The sequence below is a fragment of the Penicillium robsamsonii genome (assembly GCF_028829455.1).
Source record: "Penicillium robsamsonii strain IBT 29466 chromosome Unknown utg000008l_segment0_segment0, whole genome shotgun sequence".
NCBI classification, from domain to species: Eukaryota; Fungi; Ascomycota; class Eurotiomycetes; order Eurotiales; family Aspergillaceae; genus Penicillium; species Penicillium robsamsonii.
The window spans coordinates 932984-950414 of NW_026643226.1; the positions used below are offsets into that span (position 1 = coordinate 932984).

The 17431-nt window shown below is 50.1% G+C and overlaps 9 protein-coding genes across 9 annotated transcripts; 4 read left to right on the forward strand and 5 right to left on the reverse strand.

Annotated features, from left to right (window-relative positions):
- Positions 1–352: 352 nt before the first annotated feature.
- N7447_011133 (uncharacterized protein) lies at positions 353–1456 on the reverse strand (the record flags this gene model as incomplete). Its single annotated transcript, XM_057235395.1, has 1 exon — positions 353–1456. One exon carries the CDS (start codon positions 1454–1456, stop codon positions 353–355), a length of 1104 nt encoding a protein of 367 aa, XP_057080713.1.
- Positions 1457–2056: 600 nt separating this feature from the next.
- N7447_011134 (anaphase promoting complex subunit 11) lies at positions 2057–2488 on the reverse strand (the record flags this gene model as incomplete). Its single annotated transcript, XM_057235396.1, has 4 exons — positions 2057–2082; positions 2132–2195; positions 2256–2287; positions 2347–2488. 4 exons carry the CDS (start codon positions 2486–2488, stop codon positions 2057–2059), a joined length of 264 nt encoding a protein of 87 aa, XP_057080714.1.
- A 221-nt stretch (positions 2489–2709) lies between these two features.
- N7447_011135 (sulfurtransferase) lies at positions 2710–3788 on the forward strand (the record flags this gene model as incomplete). The annotated part of the gene is made up of 2 exons (XM_057235397.1): positions 2710–3671; positions 3731–3788. The coding sequence occupies 2 exons, from the start codon at positions 2710–2712 to the stop codon at positions 3786–3788; spliced, it is 1020 nt and encodes a 339-aa protein (XP_057080715.1).
- A 488-nt stretch (positions 3789–4276) lies between these two features.
- Positions 4277–5623, forward strand: N7447_011136 (uncharacterized protein; the record flags this gene model as incomplete). Its single annotated transcript, XM_057235398.1, has 2 exons — positions 4277–4397; positions 4470–5623. 2 exons carry the CDS (start codon positions 4277–4279, stop codon positions 5621–5623), a joined length of 1275 nt encoding a protein of 424 aa, XP_057080716.1.
- Positions 5624–6281: 658 nt separating this feature from the next.
- Positions 6282–6873, forward strand: N7447_011137 (RPEL repeat-containing protein; the record flags this gene model as incomplete). The annotated part of the gene is made up of 3 exons (XM_057235399.1): positions 6282–6412; positions 6465–6565; positions 6698–6873. The coding sequence occupies 3 exons, from the start codon at positions 6282–6284 to the stop codon at positions 6871–6873; spliced, it is 408 nt and encodes a 135-aa protein (XP_057080717.1).
- A 418-nt stretch (positions 6874–7291) lies between these two features.
- On the reverse strand, positions 7292–8195 carry N7447_011138 (translin family protein; the record flags this gene model as incomplete). The annotated part of the gene is made up of 2 exons (XM_057235400.1): positions 7292–7940; positions 7996–8195. The coding sequence occupies 2 exons, from the start codon at positions 8193–8195 to the stop codon at positions 7292–7294; spliced, it is 849 nt and encodes a 282-aa protein (XP_057080718.1).
- Positions 8196–8379: 184 nt separating this feature from the next.
- Positions 8380–11137, reverse strand: N7447_011139 (glycoside hydrolase family 2 protein; the record flags this gene model as incomplete). The annotated part of the gene is made up of 5 exons (XM_057235401.1): positions 8380–9177; positions 9225–9460; positions 9511–9941; positions 10004–10954; positions 11016–11137. 5 exons carry the CDS (start codon positions 11135–11137, stop codon positions 8380–8382), a joined length of 2538 nt encoding a protein of 845 aa, XP_057080719.1.
- Positions 11138–13082: 1945 nt separating this feature from the next.
- On the forward strand, positions 13083–15499 carry N7447_011140 (uncharacterized protein; the record flags this gene model as incomplete). Its single annotated transcript, XM_057235402.1, has 3 exons — positions 13083–13312; positions 13373–14444; positions 14504–15499. 3 exons carry the CDS (start codon positions 13083–13085, stop codon positions 15497–15499), a joined length of 2298 nt encoding a protein of 765 aa, XP_057080720.1.
- Positions 15500–15826: 327 nt separating this feature from the next.
- N7447_011141 (DUF3712 domain-containing protein) lies at positions 15827–17225 on the reverse strand (the record flags this gene model as incomplete). Its single annotated transcript, XM_057235403.1, has 3 exons — positions 15827–16485; positions 16534–16958; positions 17026–17225. The coding sequence occupies 3 exons, from the start codon at positions 17223–17225 to the stop codon at positions 15827–15829; spliced, it is 1284 nt and encodes a 427-aa protein (XP_057080721.1).
- Positions 17226–17431: the final 206 nt, after the last annotated feature.

Sequence of the window (17431 nt, forward strand, 5' to 3'; positions counted from 1 at the left end):
TGTCTTCTTTTTTGTTCCTCCTTTTTCTGACGATTTTTGATACCCGATAGTCGCTGGGCTTTCCACTCTGGGTTGGAGTTTTTGGCTGAAAAAAACAGTGTTGGCTTGGTCATTCTCTTGTATCTCTTTTTGTCTGAGTGCCATACAAAGGCATTTTACTTGGCGTTTCTAGTTTGGCTACATTGATATTCCTATAGGAATATCAGATTTGATCTTAATACCATACTTGATCTCCCAGTTTGGATTGGTTCGTATTGTATTCGAAGTATATGCATGAGATTCACCCGGCACTGGCCTGTATACAACACAAGCGCCGACGCTGCGACGCGCCAAAAATAGCAATAATAAATCATCAAGAGTGTTCCACTTCAACTTCTGCAGCATATGCCGCACTATGTCCCTCGCCCTGGATAGCATCTTCAGTTGTATCTGGGGAGAAGGGATACTGTACGAGTTCTTCCTCGTCGTGTTCTTCCTTCGACCCCGCAGCCTCCGCGGCATCTATAACAACCTGCAACTCACTCATCCGCTTCGCAAACTGATCCATCATCTCCTCAAGTGTACGCCCTTTCTCCTTGCCACCCACCTCGATCGGCAGCCCAGCTGTGCCGCGTATCTTCAACATCAACCCATGCCCTAGTGACTCGCCAGGATTGCTATTCTCAAAAGTGGGCGCCGGCATCACCTCCGTGTGGAGGACCTGCCAGGTTGATGAGAAACTCTGCGCCGCGATAACGCGATACTGCGGGTGTGGCTGTGCCTGATCCTGTGGGAGCGCGGAAACGTTCGCCGGTGACGATGATATAGACCTCGTGCCACCCCCGCCTTTACTTGGTGGTAGTTGTTCGGTTATCGGACTGGTTTGCGCTGTCCCAGGTGTATGTGGTGAGGGCTCCATGTCGAGGATGATATAGTTCTCTCGGACACCTGGGACGGGTGGTGGGAGTAGGGTGGTCTTGGCTGGATCTGGATCAGAGGGGTCTTTGATCCCGTCCTGGAGATTGGATGCTTGGGTCTGCGCGATCTGATCTTTCTTGGAATCGGAGAGGGCTTCTTGCTGCGCGGTCAGACTACGTAGGGCTGCCTCTGTCACGATGTCGGTGTCATCATCGGAGAATATGTAGTGTACCGTTGGGTGGTGGTAATCTGAGGTATGAGCGTCTTCGATCAAGGTGAAGAACGGCTGGAATTCGGGGTGAGACAGAGCTTGCTCTTGGCCATCCTCGGGGTGGTCTTGGCTTTCCTCCAGAACTGCATCTTGGCAAGGCGATTCAATCGTTTCTGGGGGTTGGTGAGTTGATACGCGGCCCTCAGGTAATTGCCCTCTTGGGTGTCGATCACTCGGCCGTGAAGAGGCGGTGCCAGGCCGAGAGGATGTTTCGTTGTGCAGCGACTGCCGGGATGGGGAATAGGACAGGTGATCGTGTTGGGGAGAATTGTTCAGAGACATCTCCATAAGCCGAGGCTACATCATTCTGGAGAGGAGCTTGGGATAAGATGAGGTTCTGGATCGCGTGCGGAGAGCTGCTTATCGATAGCGCCACGTGACGGTCATAAAAGTGACAGCCTTGGAGTGTATATAATTGACCTGTATTAAATGAGTTCAATAGTGATATTACTATCTGAGATGTTGTTACTCCTTATTAGAGACAGTAGGTTGTTGTGTATGCTGCTTGGGCCGTGATATAAGTTGACCTTCCCGGCCCAATTTGCAAAATATATATCTACATAACAGAGATCGAACACTATAAACAAGTTGCTTTAGCAATTCAAACCATTACAATATACATCAAGGCAAATTACGCATAAACAACAGTTACCCAATAGGAATAGCTATGAATTGCAAAATGAAGGATAAACATGGGTTCAATCCCATGTATTGATCGGTCTCAGTCTCATTTCAACCACGGCATTGTTTCCACGCTCAATTGACACTAAGCTCCCAGCAACTCTTCCAATCCAACTTTGCATGCCTAATAAAAACACAAATGGGTATCTCGAATTCGTCCGACAACGCCTTGATAACCACCGATAAGAAAAAACACAAAATTGGCCGTTATTCCTTGTCCTTCCATTCGAATTCTGGAGAAAGTTAGTTCAACACCACACAGACAATCCAGTGAAAACATACTTTGTCGGCACATTGGACATAGTCCCTTGGAAGATTCCAGGTCAATCCAGGTCATCAAGCAATGCTGTTTCAAAAGTGTTGATCAGTCCAGTCCTAGCTTGGATGGGTCACTCCGTAGTCTTACCATATGAAAAGCATGGTTACATCTTCCTTGCACTATAATAGTCATCATAGTCAGTATTGAGCTTATAATTGGGGGTTTAAAGGTCACTTACCAAGCGCGCAGTCGTCGCCGGGGAATTTGCAGGTTGGACAAGTGCCATCGAACTGAACACGACAGATACCACATACTTCATCCTCGGGAATATTCCAGTGCCAAGTAGCAACTGCATTCCATTCTTTAATAGCAACCTTCATTGTGGAGTATGGAGAGCCAAGGAAGAGGTGAAGAGAGGGAAAACAGTGTTATCTCTTATCATCTTATCACATGTCCACGGGTTCTCCACACATGTGCCGCCAGAACACGCAATAGTACTCCTCATATTGCTCTATCCTCTGCTCTGACTCGTTTATTCCCCAGGACTTCGCTACCTCGTTATGTAAATTGGTCTTTTAAAAAGGTTCCTTTTCTCTCCACCATGGCTTTTGCAGCCAGATCTTTTGCTCCTGCTCGTCTCTTCCGTCCCAACATGTCCATCTCCACAGGGCTCCATACTCAGCGCAATGTCTCTTTTTCTTCGTATTTAGTGACACCAAAGCAGCTGAATGAAGCACTTAAGAAGAACCCCACGACAAAAATCTCAACTTCCCCGCGCGTGATTCCCCTCTGTGCAGCATGGTTCATGCCGAACGACCCAGAGGGTCGCAAGGGAATTGACTCGTTCCGTAACTCGCGCATCCCCCAGGCCCGATTCTTCGACCTTGACGCCATCAAAGATCAAGATTCACCATATCCACACATGCTTCCTACTTGCGAGACTTTTGCCGAGGCCATGAGTGAGCTGGGGATCCGTCGCGACGACGAGGTGGTGGTTTACGACACTGCCGACCTGGGCATCTTCAGTGCACCTCGTGTAGGCTGGACGCTGCGCGTATTCGGCCATCCCAATGTGCGCATCCTCAATAACTATCGTCTCTGGGTCAAAGAAGGTCTTCCGACGGAGAGCGGTGAGCCAGCAGTGGTGGAGAAGTCCAAGTACCCTGTTCCGACATACGACGCGCGACTAGTCATCTCTTTCCGCGAGATGAAGGAGTTGGCATTGGACTATGGTAAAGAAGGCGCAGAGGAAGTAGAGATTCTAGATGCCCGCTCCTATGGTCGCTGGGCTGGAACTGACCCGGAGCCGCGCCCTGGCCTGTCATCGGGCCATCTTCCTGGTTCCAAGAGCATGCCCTTCCAAGAACTATTGGACCCTGAAACAAAAGCCTATCTTCCTGCTGAAGATCTGCGAAAGGTCTTTGAGGATCACAAGGTGGATCCAAACCAAACAATCATCAGCTCGTGCGGTACTGGTGTGACTGCCTCCATCATCGAGACAGCCCTGAGTGAGGCGGAATATGGTGACCCAAACCTACGTCGGGTATATGACGGCAGCTGGACGTAAGTATAGAGAGATTCCCCCTTGTAATTGCTACTAGTACTAATATGAAGATAACCAGTGAGTGGGCGCAACGGGTCAAGGAATCGGATGGCCTCATCAAGAAGGTGAAGTCATAGGCTCGGGATGGGCACTGGTACCCTTTTGTTTAACATCCTTGCTTTTTCTTTTCTCTATCTTTCTATCTCTAGAATGTATCCATCTTCAATACATAGAAACTCTCACTTACATCTTTAAATTCGGTCTGTTCCTGAAGTACGCTTAGTCAGCATACTTCTATCTTCCATCGCATCATTTCTCAAGGTGTGTTCTTTGCCAGGCAAGTCTGTATTGTTACAAAGATGCTGCAGATGGAAACATCCTATCAACTGCCTTCTCATCGTGAGTGAAATTTTACGACTCCATCAACCGACGTCCCACTACTCCCCTCCCCTCCCCCCACATCCTCAGGTCCCTCCATCGTCAAACCTCCTTCCTCTAGGCCCGTGCTGACCGGTCCCGATTCAGTCGCGGTTGTCTACACTTCTAGTCTTCCGATATAGGGCGGTCTTGGCCCTGTATCTCTCACTCACTACAAATACACGAACACATTCGTTCAATATCCGCCATGTCGACCGGACGCAAGGTCTTCCACTGTGCCGTGGACGAGACGGCCCTGTCCACCAATATTAGCGAAATCAAGAAATGGACTGCTAATGGTGCTATTGATCTCGTGGTTCCTCTCTACAGTGAGTATCGGCCAAAGGCCTTTGATTCCCTCACTGCAGTGCTTGCCAGTCTAACTATTATCCTCCGATTAGCACTTGAACGACTCCATGCGCTGAAGCGAGCGGGATCGCAGGTCGCCATCAATGCCCGCGAGGCAGTCCGCTTTCTTGACCGGGTCACTTCCGGCAAAGATCACATCGCCGCCGACCGAGTTCTCCTCCAAGGCCCCATGGAGCAATACGAACGCTGGGAGGAGGCTGAGAAATTCTTCCTGCCGGAATTTGAAGAGGAGCCCGAGGTAATTGACGAAGCAATTACCAATGGCGAGCCGGCAATCGAACCTAGCACCGATGATACTTTGACCAAGAACGAGTCGGATGATCTGTCGCAGATGCTCTTGTCCAAGCTGAACTTCAAGAAGGACCCGGAGGCTGTCTCGATCACCTCCGTCGGCACCCCCAGTGGACCTGGATCGCGCACATCCTCTCGCAGCTCCCGTACCAGCCCCGAGTGCGCCCAGCACGAGTCCAGCAGTGGAACAAAGAATGACAAGACCAAGAGCAAGTCTTCCAGGCATCAGCGCACCATCTCCGGAACCGTCATCCCGACCGCGCCGCCCGCTCTGCGCCCATTGCTGAGCGCTCTGCTCTGGCGGTTGCATACCGGCCCCGATGCTGAGAACTCTGCCAAGACCTGCATCCTCATCTCCAATGACCGTGCGACCCAGGTGTGGGCTCAGAAGTTTGGCATTGGTGTGAAGAACATTCTGCAGCTACGCACCGCTATCCAGTACGAGGAGCGTGAGTACAAAAACCGCTGCAAATATGTCGAGAAAACCCAGACCCAACCCGCCGAGCCGAAGACATTGTTGTCCTACGAAGAAGAGAGCGATGAAGATGAGCTGGTGTTCGTCCCCCGCGGTCGTGGAAAAGGAACCCCCCGAGGTGCTTCGCGTGGTGGGGGTCAGCGAAAGGCTGCCCCCAAGGCTGCGCCACCTGTTGAGCATGCTGCCACTGTGGAAGTTCCTACCAAGCCCATTGATCCGGACTCTTTCAGCCGGTCTCTGGGCGGTGCAACTAAGCCGCCCACTGTAGATTCGAGCGTTCAACAAGGGGCCGCCGGTGCCACCAGTGCGCCCCGCGGTAACGCTGGAGCCTCTCGCCGCTCATCTAATGGTCGCCGCGGTGGATCCTCGCGCGGTGCACGAGGCAATGGTCGTGGCCGTGGTAAGCTCTGGGTTCCTTGATTGACACGAGCAGAACGGTCTACTCCATGTCATCTCTTGACAGTAGACTGGAGTGTTTTGTGAACCAATGCATCCAGAACCGGACAGAGTGTTTCTTTTCTCTTTGCAGGACTGCAATAAACCCCCCCCGAATGCGGGGATCTGGATCTGGATCTGTGCTGTGATTGCCTGCAGAGTGTGTTTTTCCCTCTTCCCCCGGCATCAATCATCCCAGAATCCCGGCATGATCGGATCTCGGACACGAAAGGACATGAATCCCATGGTGGATTCAACCCGCGGCTGTGATGCGCTGCTTGAATATGTCTACTTCGGAAAACCTGTGCCCACCCCCTTTTTTTTCCCCTTTCATCCTTTCCTTAGGAGACGGAGATGGGAGATCGTCAAATTGCGGAGACGTTGAGACGGTTGCTTTCTTTTTTTTTTGCAGGAGATGGTAGTGGATTGTATTATGATCTACTAGGATTCTAGTTATCCCAACTTATCGCAGATTTATCCCAGTAAATTTTATCTTGATTTTTCCCTACAGGTTCAATGTTGTATGATGTCGATATGTATAGACCGCCGCTTTCCCCGCGTGTCCGGGAGATCACTTGACTTTCGCCTTAATTACTTCATTCCTCGATTTCACCTCTTCACACTTTGACTATCATTACTTACAATGTCTTCCATCGAACAGTCTCTTCCTCCAACCCACGAGCGTCGCAACTCGCTGGAGAAACACCTCCAAACCCGTCCGGAAATGCAGGACCTCAAGAACCGCCACATCCTGCTAGACACCAATGTAGCTCCGTGGGTGTTTACGGATTCCCAGCCTCTTGAGATATGATTAACATAACGACAGAGCCCTTCAATCTGCCCGCCAGGAGCTTGACCGCCAGCGTGCTACAGACAGTCTGAAGAAGAACCTGGAGAAGAGACCTGAGAAGGACGAGCTGGTTGAGCGTTTGTTTCCCTTTCCCTTCTTCCCCTTTCTCTTCTCCCCCTTTCTCTTCTTTTTGTTATTTCTCATTTTCTACATTTGGTACCTGATCTGGTACCTGGAGATTCTTCTCAATATACTAACAACCCGCCAAGGTAATATCCTCCCCGCAACCTCCGCCGCCCCAGCGCTGCAGGCCCACGCCCGTGAACTCGAGAAGCACATGTTGGCCGATAGCCTTGAGCATAAGATCCAGAATAGGCCACAGCCTGAAGAGCTCATTTCCCAGGGTATTCTTTCCGAGGATGAGAACCCACGCTCGCCCGTCTGATGGACAGTAACATTGCGGCATTGCCACGGGATTGGCTTTTCCATGCTATGAGATATGGGCGATCGTTTGAGGGCGTTTTATTTTTTTTTCTTGCTTTTCCCTTTACACCCTTTCTACGTACTTTACTTTCTGTCTCTACCGTGAATGATGTCACCGTGACGCTGTATAGCAAAGTGTTGCAAATGGACAAAGTACTAGAAAACTACTAGAAAACTACTAGAAAACAACTAGAAAGCTAGAAAATAACTAGAAAAACAAATTAACTACTAGAAATGAGCAACAAGGGATATTGAGACATGTAAGATAGAGAAAGGTTCGAATTACATATTCCATTTGGAAAGTTACAACCCTCTTAACTATAACAGACATGTACTTCAAAACCCATTCATTGTTGGATACCTCATAGTTATGTAGTTTCTTAGTAGGATGGCACTTCCACTGCCCCAGACAGATCTGGCGTCCATCCACTTGGTCTCTCACTCCCACGAACGACAATTCCATACGCCGCCCGCTCAACCTTCTCCACACTGTTCTGCATCACGTCCTGCTTCTTCGCCAAATCCCGGAACATGTAATGCCGCTGTGGTACAGTGAGCGCCTCAAAGCCTGCGCGAATAGCACGTAGATCAACCACAATACCACCCTGCGACGAAGCGACCGTCGATTTCTCACTATCGCTTGCTGTGTTCTCGGTCGCATTGGTGGCAGTTGTGTTTCCAGAGCTCAGCGACAGAACTGCGAAGCGCATCATCTCTCCAGTGAGATCGTATAGCCCCATTAGGTAGTCTTCTTCTGTAACGAGGATTCCGGGTGGGACGCGGGCGGAGCACTCGGCATGGGTGATTAGCGTTTGCGTGCGTAGGTAGTGGTCGAAGGAGACGGCTTCGATGAATTCTTGGATTCCTGCGCTGATTTGGCGCTGGTATCGCCAGCCGTTGATACCTAGTTGTTCGGGCACGACCCCTTCGAACAGCGCGTGTATTTGGTCGAAGCGGGTTTGATTTTCTTGGGCAATTTTGGGAGGGAGGGGTTGATTTGTTGTGCGGACTCGTTGGAGGGCGAAGATACTAGGGTGATCTCAGTTAGTGATGATCTTCTTGAGCTGGAGGTGTGAAGGCATACATCTTCTTGCTTAGGGCGGTAATGTCGCGGCTTTTCTTGATGATGCGCTCGCGGCGATCATGATGCTCGTCCAGCTCGTCGCGGAAGTTCTCAAAGATTGACAGAATTGAAGGAGCTGACTCTGTTTCTGCTTCTGCCATGATTGTATCTTGAGGATTTAGCTCGAGTGGCTGGCCTTCCCAGGAGCGTTTGGTACCCATTGGCAAAAAGTTGGAGGTGGCTAAGTTCAGATCTCCCCGGGGTCCGATAAGATATGAGATGATTCTCTGAGAGCTTTCTCTTAGTTCACATCGTCTACTGGTACAATTGAGATTTACAGTTATCTTGTGTATTTTGAGTGCTAATGCTCGTTGAGGTCATATTGTGGCTATACAGTATAGTAGCTCATTCAACAACCTCGCAAGATTCTTGTCCCAGGTACCTGTACTTCAGAGGCTCACTTCCAAGGCCGGTAACCGTGACGGTCTGCTCATCACCGGGCACAATGTCAATAGCGTTGTCCCCAAGAAGTACACCTTCTTGCTCCTCGAAAACAAGACATTTGACCGGCTTGCGGGCATTGATCACCAACACAGTCTCACCAGATTTCCCTGTCTGCCTCTTTACCTCTACCTGTCGTGCTGACAGATTGAGATACTTCAATGGCTGTGGCCAGTCGACATCCCGTGCTACAATCTGGTTGTTCACCCACAACCGAGCGGCGAGGACATGCGGTTCTGGCTCAGCGATGTGGTCGAGAACACCATCAGTGATGATATCCGTGGTGCCATTGGCAGTAATGGTGATGTTTTCGTGCACGATTGGAGCCCGAATATCGCGGCCTGTGTTGACGGATAGGAATCGAAGTTCCACACTGCCCTGAACGGTCCCTGGTTGATTGCTGGCGATCCAAAGTTCGTATTTGCTGGTCTTGGGTGGCTGGGCATGTGCCACGCTCCAGTCGTGGTGCTCGCGTCGGACCCCGACGGCGATCGGGTTCAAGACTCGCTTGACGGCGTAGTATGCTGGCTTTGGCTTCAGGAAGTAGTCCACGATGGCCCACGAGATTGTTGGCCAGCAGTCGTTCAGCTGCCAGAGCAATGCTCCACCGCAGTGTCGCTCATCGCCCCATTGTCGGCGCCAGCCTCGGTAGCCAAACATCATGGTCTCAGCTTGGACAACCTGAGTGAGATAGATATAGGTCTGGAGAGGTTAGCCTGGATCAATGGTCATCATGGTGGTAGTCATACCTCGAGGTCTGTGGCGGACCGCAGATTCTCTACAAGGTACGTCGCCAGTCTTCGTTCGTGACCGTCGGCCTTGTTGTGGAAGTCGATAACATGTGATTGGGGGAATTTATCCTCTGGGTTCTCGACAAAGTAGTCAATGGTAGAGATGTGGGGGAATGCCTCCATTCCAAACTCGCTGTTGAATCGACCGCCGAGAGTATCGAAGATTTGATACTTCTCCTGTGTTCCATGCCACACTATTTTGATAATTAGCGTAAGAACTCGAAGTCTGTTGGGGAGTGCTCACCATTCCACTGGTGCATATCACCAACAGTGGTATCTGAGGATATCTTGCCATCTCCCCATGGACTGCCAGGGTGGTAGAATGTGCTAGGCGAGTATTCAGCTACCACATCGGGAAGTAGTTTCTCATAGATATATCGTGCCGGGAAATCTGTTTTCAACCAGCTCTCGGGGTCTTTGTCCTCGTAGTTGTAGGTCAAGCTTTCTGACTCAGCAACCTGGTAATCCTCGTTGTTGCCCGCATAAAGCACAATCGAAGGATGATGGCGCATACGTTCTAGATTGTAGATTGTCTCTTGACGGACTGACTCGAGCATCTCGGGCCATGTGGGATAATTACCACATCCAAACATGAAATCTTGCCAGACCAGCACTCCCAATTCGTCGCAGGCCTCATAGAAGGAGTCGTCTTCATATATGCCACCACCCCAGACACTTGTTCAACGTTAGCTAAAACCACGTTCAGTCCCAGACAAAAAAAGAAAACCCGAACTTACCGAATCATCACCTGTCTGCCAGCGACCATAAGTTCAATCCACTTGCGGTATCGCTCAGAGCTAACAGCAGGGAGCAAACTGTCCGCCGGAATCCAACACGAACCGCCGCAGAAAATGTCCATCCCATTAATTCGGAAGAAAAAGGATTTGCCATGCTTGTCCGGTTGTTGAACTATCTCGGCAGTGCGGATACCAAACTTCTTAGATGTCTGGTCAACCTGTTCACCGTTGCGAAGTAGTGACACCGATACGTCGTATAGAGTCTGCTCGCCATATCCATGGGGCCACCACAGAGCCGGTTGGTCGACTGGGAATGTTATTTGAGAGGTCTTCCCAGACACTGGGATAGCGTTGCTTGCAATCTCGTTCCCATTTAAGCTTAAGCTAAACTGGGCCGTATACTCTCCATCACCGACGGTCTCCACATCGATGACGGCCGTCACCTCAGCTGTCTGGTGGTCTGCAGATAGCTGGGTTTGGGGCCACAGATTGGCCACGCGGGCCTGATACACCTCGAAACGTACGGCACGCCAAATGCCCGCGGTCATCAACACTGGACCCCAGTCCCAGCCCCAGTGGTACTGGGCTTTCCGCACAGCCATGCGTGATGGATCACCGTTGAACCCAACCCATTTATGCTTGGTGTCCTGGGCTCGGAGCTCACGTGCCTTGAGGAGTGCACAGTCGAACTCAACCTCGAGCGTGTGTTCGCCCTCTGCTTCCAATGCCTTGGTTACGTCCACCCGGTGACCCAGGAACATGTTATCACTCTCCAGAATCACTTGTCCGTCCAATTTGACCTTGGCAAAGGTATCAAGACCGTCGAAGACCAGCACAATCGAAGAGCCGGCGGGGGCGGATGGTTTCTGGATCACATTTCGGTAGACCCATGACTTCTCGTTGACCCAGCGGGCGTCCAATTCCTTGAATCCAATATAAGGATCATCAAGCCTATTGTGAGACTACCATTAGCTTTGAAACATTTCTTTTTTGGAAAAGAAAAATAGCTCACTTGTTATTAGCAATGAGATCCTGCTGTACCACGGACGGGACCGCAGCTACTGGCAGCCATTCGTCGGTGTCCCGATCCTTGAAGGACCAGCCAGAAGATAGAGAGTGCACGAGCTTAGCCATAATGAAAAGCAATTGACAATATGAAGGAAGGAGCTTTGTCTTCCCCGAGATTTATACATAGTTGGAGACCGACTTTCCTTATCGATAAGCCCGGAACCCCCCGTTTCCATTTTGGGAAAGACAACATTTGCCGTGTTCAAAAGGGACTAGTGTGACACATGACCTGTATATTTGCAAATAATATGCTTCAAATACAGTGAAAGAATGGAAATTTGGAAATTTGCAGATTTGCAAAGTTTCAACAATGGTCTCCCTCCACCATTCGGCATTTCCCTCGAACCCTCCGGGGTTGTCATATCCACTCAAGAGCTTTGCTGGTCACGGAAAATCGGCCGTCAAGCTCATTGCCATGCATTGTCGATGACCGGCATTCCTTCTTCCATGAGCTTTTAGGATTTAAAATTTGTGGAGGCTCACTCTATATCATCTGCTGTTCCCCTTGTGCAGGCACCCTCTTTTGGACATGGACGTCCTACACTTAATTTATTGCACTAATTTGCCGTTAGTATGCATGAGTCACAAGTCCCAACCGAACCAATCACCGTCAGACCATCTGCAGACAACGGGCCTACATCCTTTCTCGTCCAACAGGCTTGGCAATGTCCACCCCCCGAGAACTTCCCTGAAGATCAATCACAGCGTGGAGCTCTGCAGAGTGCTTGCTTTACATTTACTTCGAGTGTGCGGAGTTTGATACTCTTGGCCTCTTTCCCCCCCCCCCTCTTTGAAAAATCAAGAGAAAATTAGGGGTGAATCCCTAACCGCCATGTCCCCATTCCGGCCCCTTGACTGGAACGAGACATGGCGCGAAATTATCTCGGCAACTAGGACCCCCTCCCAGTGGCAAGGTGCAAAATAGGGTACCTCCTGATACACGGGGTAATAAGCAGACATGGGCACTAGCCCCTTGATTTTGTGGAAAATGCCTCATTGCGGGCATCAGGCGTCAGGCTTAGAGCCATTATGGTACACTCCGTACGGAGTACACGGAGTATTCCCAGCCACGCGACGTTATAGAAGGTTTGGCATGGGCGAAACAGGGTTGGAATCTCCGACTGGAAATTCGGTAACTGGACCATCGGACTTGATCTCCACCAAGAAGAGACATCTTCCCCATACGATCGTCCAGGTCCATCTGCAGGGCTCATGATTTTCCCAAAATTGAGTCCGGGGAAATTGCCCCTCACTTTGGATCTGTGCCACCATGGAGGACCCTGCCATGTTCTGTGGCGTATATGACACCGCAAGCGAAATTGGATGTGCGTGAATGGCACATGTACACCCCTGTTCATGCTGGCGTGGCCTTTCCCGGCTGAATTACTGCAGCTCGGGACTTCGCAACCCCAGTTGATCCTAGTTGACCCCATAAACTCCCCCGGATGGTCTTATGGTATAAGTTTCAGCACCCCTATTATGCCCGTCCTAATTCCACTAACCAAAAGCCTACAATTTTTGGGCGGTATGACTATCTAGACAGGCGGTAGCCTGGGAGGGTGTTGAAACTTTTATGGACCGTCCCTGTATATGCCGGGAGTTACTGCGGGAATCTCACCTCAAACCGGGAGAACGGCGTTATTTCTTTACCCTTCCTACCACATCCGAGAGTGTCGTTTCCCAAGAAATACACCGATGCATCACTCCATAATATTCTCAACCAATCACTGTGACCCGAAGGAGCCGAGCAGAAGACAGTCAAAATCCACCATAAAATGCGGGGAGATTAAGCGGATCAGCCTATTTTTTCTCGTTTTTTTAGTTTTCGTTTTCGTTTTAGTTTGCTTTTGTCCTTTTAGTCCTTTTTTTTCCCTATCTCTTAGACATATGACTTGCCACCTTTCAACGATGTGAAGATTCAACTTACAATCCATCCTTATTTTATATACACATCTATGTCGCCTGTTCACTGACCACACGGCGTGGTCTATATGAATCTCTAACTTCCATCATGTTCCATACATTCGAAGGGTTTGAGAACCCAACCGCAGCAACTCCTGCCCGCAACCGGTCTACTAGTGAGAGACGTGAATCTATTAGTCGGCGTGTGACCACCTTGCGCGCTTGTACATCTTGTCGTCATCGCAAGATCAAGTGTGATGGCGAGAAGCCATGTGAGGCATGTCGGTGGTATAAGAAGTCGGATCAGTGCCACTATTCAGACCCACGGCCATCGCGGAGGTGAGTCACTCGCCCATGTCTCTCCCTACCCTAGCCATCTAACCAGTATGATCCATACAGACATGTAGAAAAGCTATCTACAACCCTGGAGGAGTATCGAAGTATTCTGGGAAAGTTATTCCCAAATTTCTCTCCAGAATCATTGACAAATTTGCCACGGGAGAAACTCCTCGAGCTCACAACCGCTTCGTCCGGCTCTCACGTTCAAACACAGTCACACCATGCTGATTCACCATCTACATCGGCTTCATTGGAAGCCCATGTCTCACCTTTGTCAAATGATGATGACAACCTTGAGGCTCTGCAAACCATGCCCGAGGAACTACCGGATAGCCGTAATACCAGCTCCTCAGATCTAGTAGAGGGCGTGTCAGATGACGTGAATGGGCTGTCGCTGTCAGCTCGTCAGCCTTCATCTTACCTGGGTGTATCATCTATCCAAGCTGTGATCAAGGTCATTGTCTGGTTGGACCCAGGCTGCGCCTCGTACTTTTCTCGAACTCCCGCAAACGAACAGGAGAACACGATAGCATGGCAACATCATGCGCCTGTCACCCCACCACAGCCCCTTATTCCACCCTCGGAGATGCAAATGCTCGACGCATATTTCCTCTATTTCCAAGCCTTCGCTCCCATGATCGATGAGCGCTCCTTCCGCGAGGCGTACTGTGCCGGTCGTCGGAGAGATGACCATTGGCTTGCTTTGCTGAACATCGTTCTGGCTCTTGGTTGCATTGCCGCCACAGGACCCGATGATGTAACCCACCAGACATACTTCCTGCGATGCAAGGGTCACCTAAGTCTGAGTTCCTTGGGAAGTTCCCATATTGAGACTATCCAGGCGCTGGGTCTGATGGGCGGCTGGTACTGTCACTATATCAGCCAGCCAAATCTGGCATACTCCCTTATGGGTGCTGCATTGCGTATGGCGGCTGCCTTGGGACTGCACAAGGAGTTTGCGGAATCTCGTCAAATCCCGAGTCCGGCGAAGCTAGCCTCCATGGATCTTAAGCGTCGCGTCTGGTGGTCTTTGTTCTGCATGGATACCTGGGCCTGTATGACACTGGGCCGGCCTAGTATGGGTCGGGCAGGTTCAACCATTACAGTGAAACCCCCACTCTGTCGAGACAAGGTAAGGCTGTATTCCTTTCCAGGAAAAGAATGTTTGGTTGACTAATGACATTCTAATAGGAAAACGTCCTCGAGATCCTCCCATTGGTGGAAAACATCCGCTTCGCCAAGATCGCAACCCAAGTCCAAGAGTCCCTCGCTGCAGCACCGCTAGTCAAACACCAAGAAATGGCCCACGCAGATGCACAACTCCTCGAGTGGTGGGACAATCTCCCCTCCGTCCTGAAAGACCACCAGCCCTGCTCAGAGTCAATAAACACTGTCCGCACAGTCATGCGCTGGCGCTACTACAACCAACGGATCCTCCTGTACCGACCAACACTGCTCAGCTATGCTATGCGCCGCGTGCCTTATATCGCACTACGATCCGAGGAGCGCACCGCGATTGAAAAATGTCGCGCAGTCGCAGAGGAATCTATTCGGAATATCGCTGCTACGGCACAGCTTAACCAGCTGTGTGGATGGAATGCTGTCTGGTGGACTTTCCAGGCTTCGTTGGTTCCCTTGGTGGGATTGTTCCTCAACGATCCAACGGTGGATGACCCCCGAGCTTCCATTGAGTCCTGTCAGGCGCAGGTGGAAATGGCCATGATGACCTTGGCCCGTATGCAGTCCTTTGGCCACACGGCGAAGCGGTCGCTGGATGCTATCTCGCGTATCTACGAGGCTAGCAAGCGGGGCCAGGACCTCGCGGATCCTGATTCTTCCACTAGTGTTCTGAGTGGCTCGTATCCCGCTGGTCGGGATATGTCAGTCATGTTCCCGGCACCTGGCGCGGGCCGTGGTAACATGGCCATAGGCGAGAATGGGTTCCTTGACCCCCTCGCTACTACCCCATTCACGGATGATTCAGGGGGCCAGTATCTCTGGGAATATTTGAGCTGGAGCGACAACAATTTGTGGCCGGGGGTTACTGCTGATATTGATGGGAGGAACGATGCGATGACTCTGTTGACCCCCGATCATGAGAAAGGCCCCAAATACGGAGAACAACCTGCGTATTTTGATCCCATGCCGGATTCTAGATACTTTGCAAATGCTGGGCTCTATTACTGAACATTTGTTCTCTTCTCTTCTCTTCTCTTGTCTTCTCTTTTTTATTTTATTTTTGGTTCCTGTGGAATTTCTCGATTCAGCATGTTAGCATAGGGCATATATGGAAATGAATGTATGACAGATAAATTTTTACTCTACTTCTTCAGGTAAACTGTAGCATTTCTCATGTTTCCATAATACTACGCCTGTCATATTGAATAGACACAACCGACAGTGTAAATGCCACCTACCTGACGTGCTTCCAGTAGGCCGGATATCAGGATTTATCCTAGGGAGCAAAAAAGAAATGTCATAGAGGTATAAATTCAAATCAAATCATAAATACATTCATAGCGAGGCATAATACCGAGCCAGCGAATCTATCATTGCATCTCGTCGCTCGGGATCTTCATCCTCGAAGATCTTGTGAACGTGTCTGTTGTGTTTCAGACTTGCGACCTGGATATATGCGTCACCGTATCCAACCGAACCGTCCACCTGCGCAGGGTCTCTCCTCCGTTTGCCATCGGGGTCTGACAATATTCCACTGGAGCCCAGGTGAGCGAGCGAGTTTCTGAGAATGTCACCGATGCTCACGTTTGCTACCAGGGGAAGTGACCCGAGGACCTTTGTATAGTATGGGATCAGGGTGCCGTTGGATACAATTGATTTGGTCACAGCTGTCAGGCTCACTGCACCTTTATTGAGGGCGGATCCCTGTGAGCTGAGAACTTCGGTTAGGTTGGCGATCATCGTACCGACGTCGAGCACACCTCTCAACGGGAATGTGTTGTTGCCTGGTCTAAGTGTGACGTCCTTGACCGTCGCACTGCCAATGACTAGGGATGTATTGCCGCTCTTCAGGTCAAGAGTGATGGTACCAACTTCGAAGCTGAGGGCGCTTGGGTTTGGAAGTGTGATATTGGCAACGAGGTTGGATCCGTCATCCTCTACCGGCAGGACAAAGGTGCTGTTTGCGATGGAGAAGCCGTTGAACTTGTTTAAAGCTATTTCAAATATTAGCAAATGCTGGAACATCAGAGTGAATTACTTACTTGGCATCACCACATCTTTATCCAATACAATGTGATTTTTCAGAACCCCGAGGTATCCAGTGGTCACTCCATATAGCGATAGTGCTGTTTCCTTTTGGAAGACAGCTTGTCTCACAAAGCTTTCCCAGGAGGTAAGATTTAGGATTGGCGTCACCTGGTCAGTGACTCCAAGTGAATGATTCCCCTTGATAGTTTGCGCGGGGATCTTAATTCCTGCATATGCGTTCTTATGGCCGAAAGAGCGCACAAAGGTATAGAAGACAACTGGATCGAGCCGAACACCCAGTGCAAGCTTCAGGTTTACCTTTGCTTCTAGGGTCATTCGTACTGTGTCTGGTGTTGGGTGCATCACTTCGGCATTGACGATTCGTAGATCCGACTTGTTGACAACCATTTGCGCGATGGCAGGTATTGCGACCAGAAAGCTTTTGGAATTTTAGCTTCAATAATAAACAGGCGAATAAACAAAGTAGCTCTTTCTCTCTGACTTACAAAACAGGCAAGAGAATAGCCAAGAAGATCACATTGGCGATGAGGTAGATGCACCAGAATCGCCTGCAATGCCGGCGGAATCTATTCTTTTTCGAGGTCGAGCTCACTAAAGATCCGACCTTCTCGAGTTGTCCAGGCTCATCACGTTCTGGGGCGAGAATCCCTCGATTGCCCCCGATGATATACTTTCCCATGCCCATCATGATATAGTCTTCAATGCAGAGAAGAATACGAGGAGATCTGTCTATATAGCCACCACACTCTTATGGGATTATCATATGTCCATGGAAACTACCGAGGACCAGACAATTAAGTTTTATACCATCGCTTCTTCTCTTTTGCGGGGGATCACCACCTTCCTACGCCATGTACGGATATGAAGTACGTAGCTAATATGAATGAATCC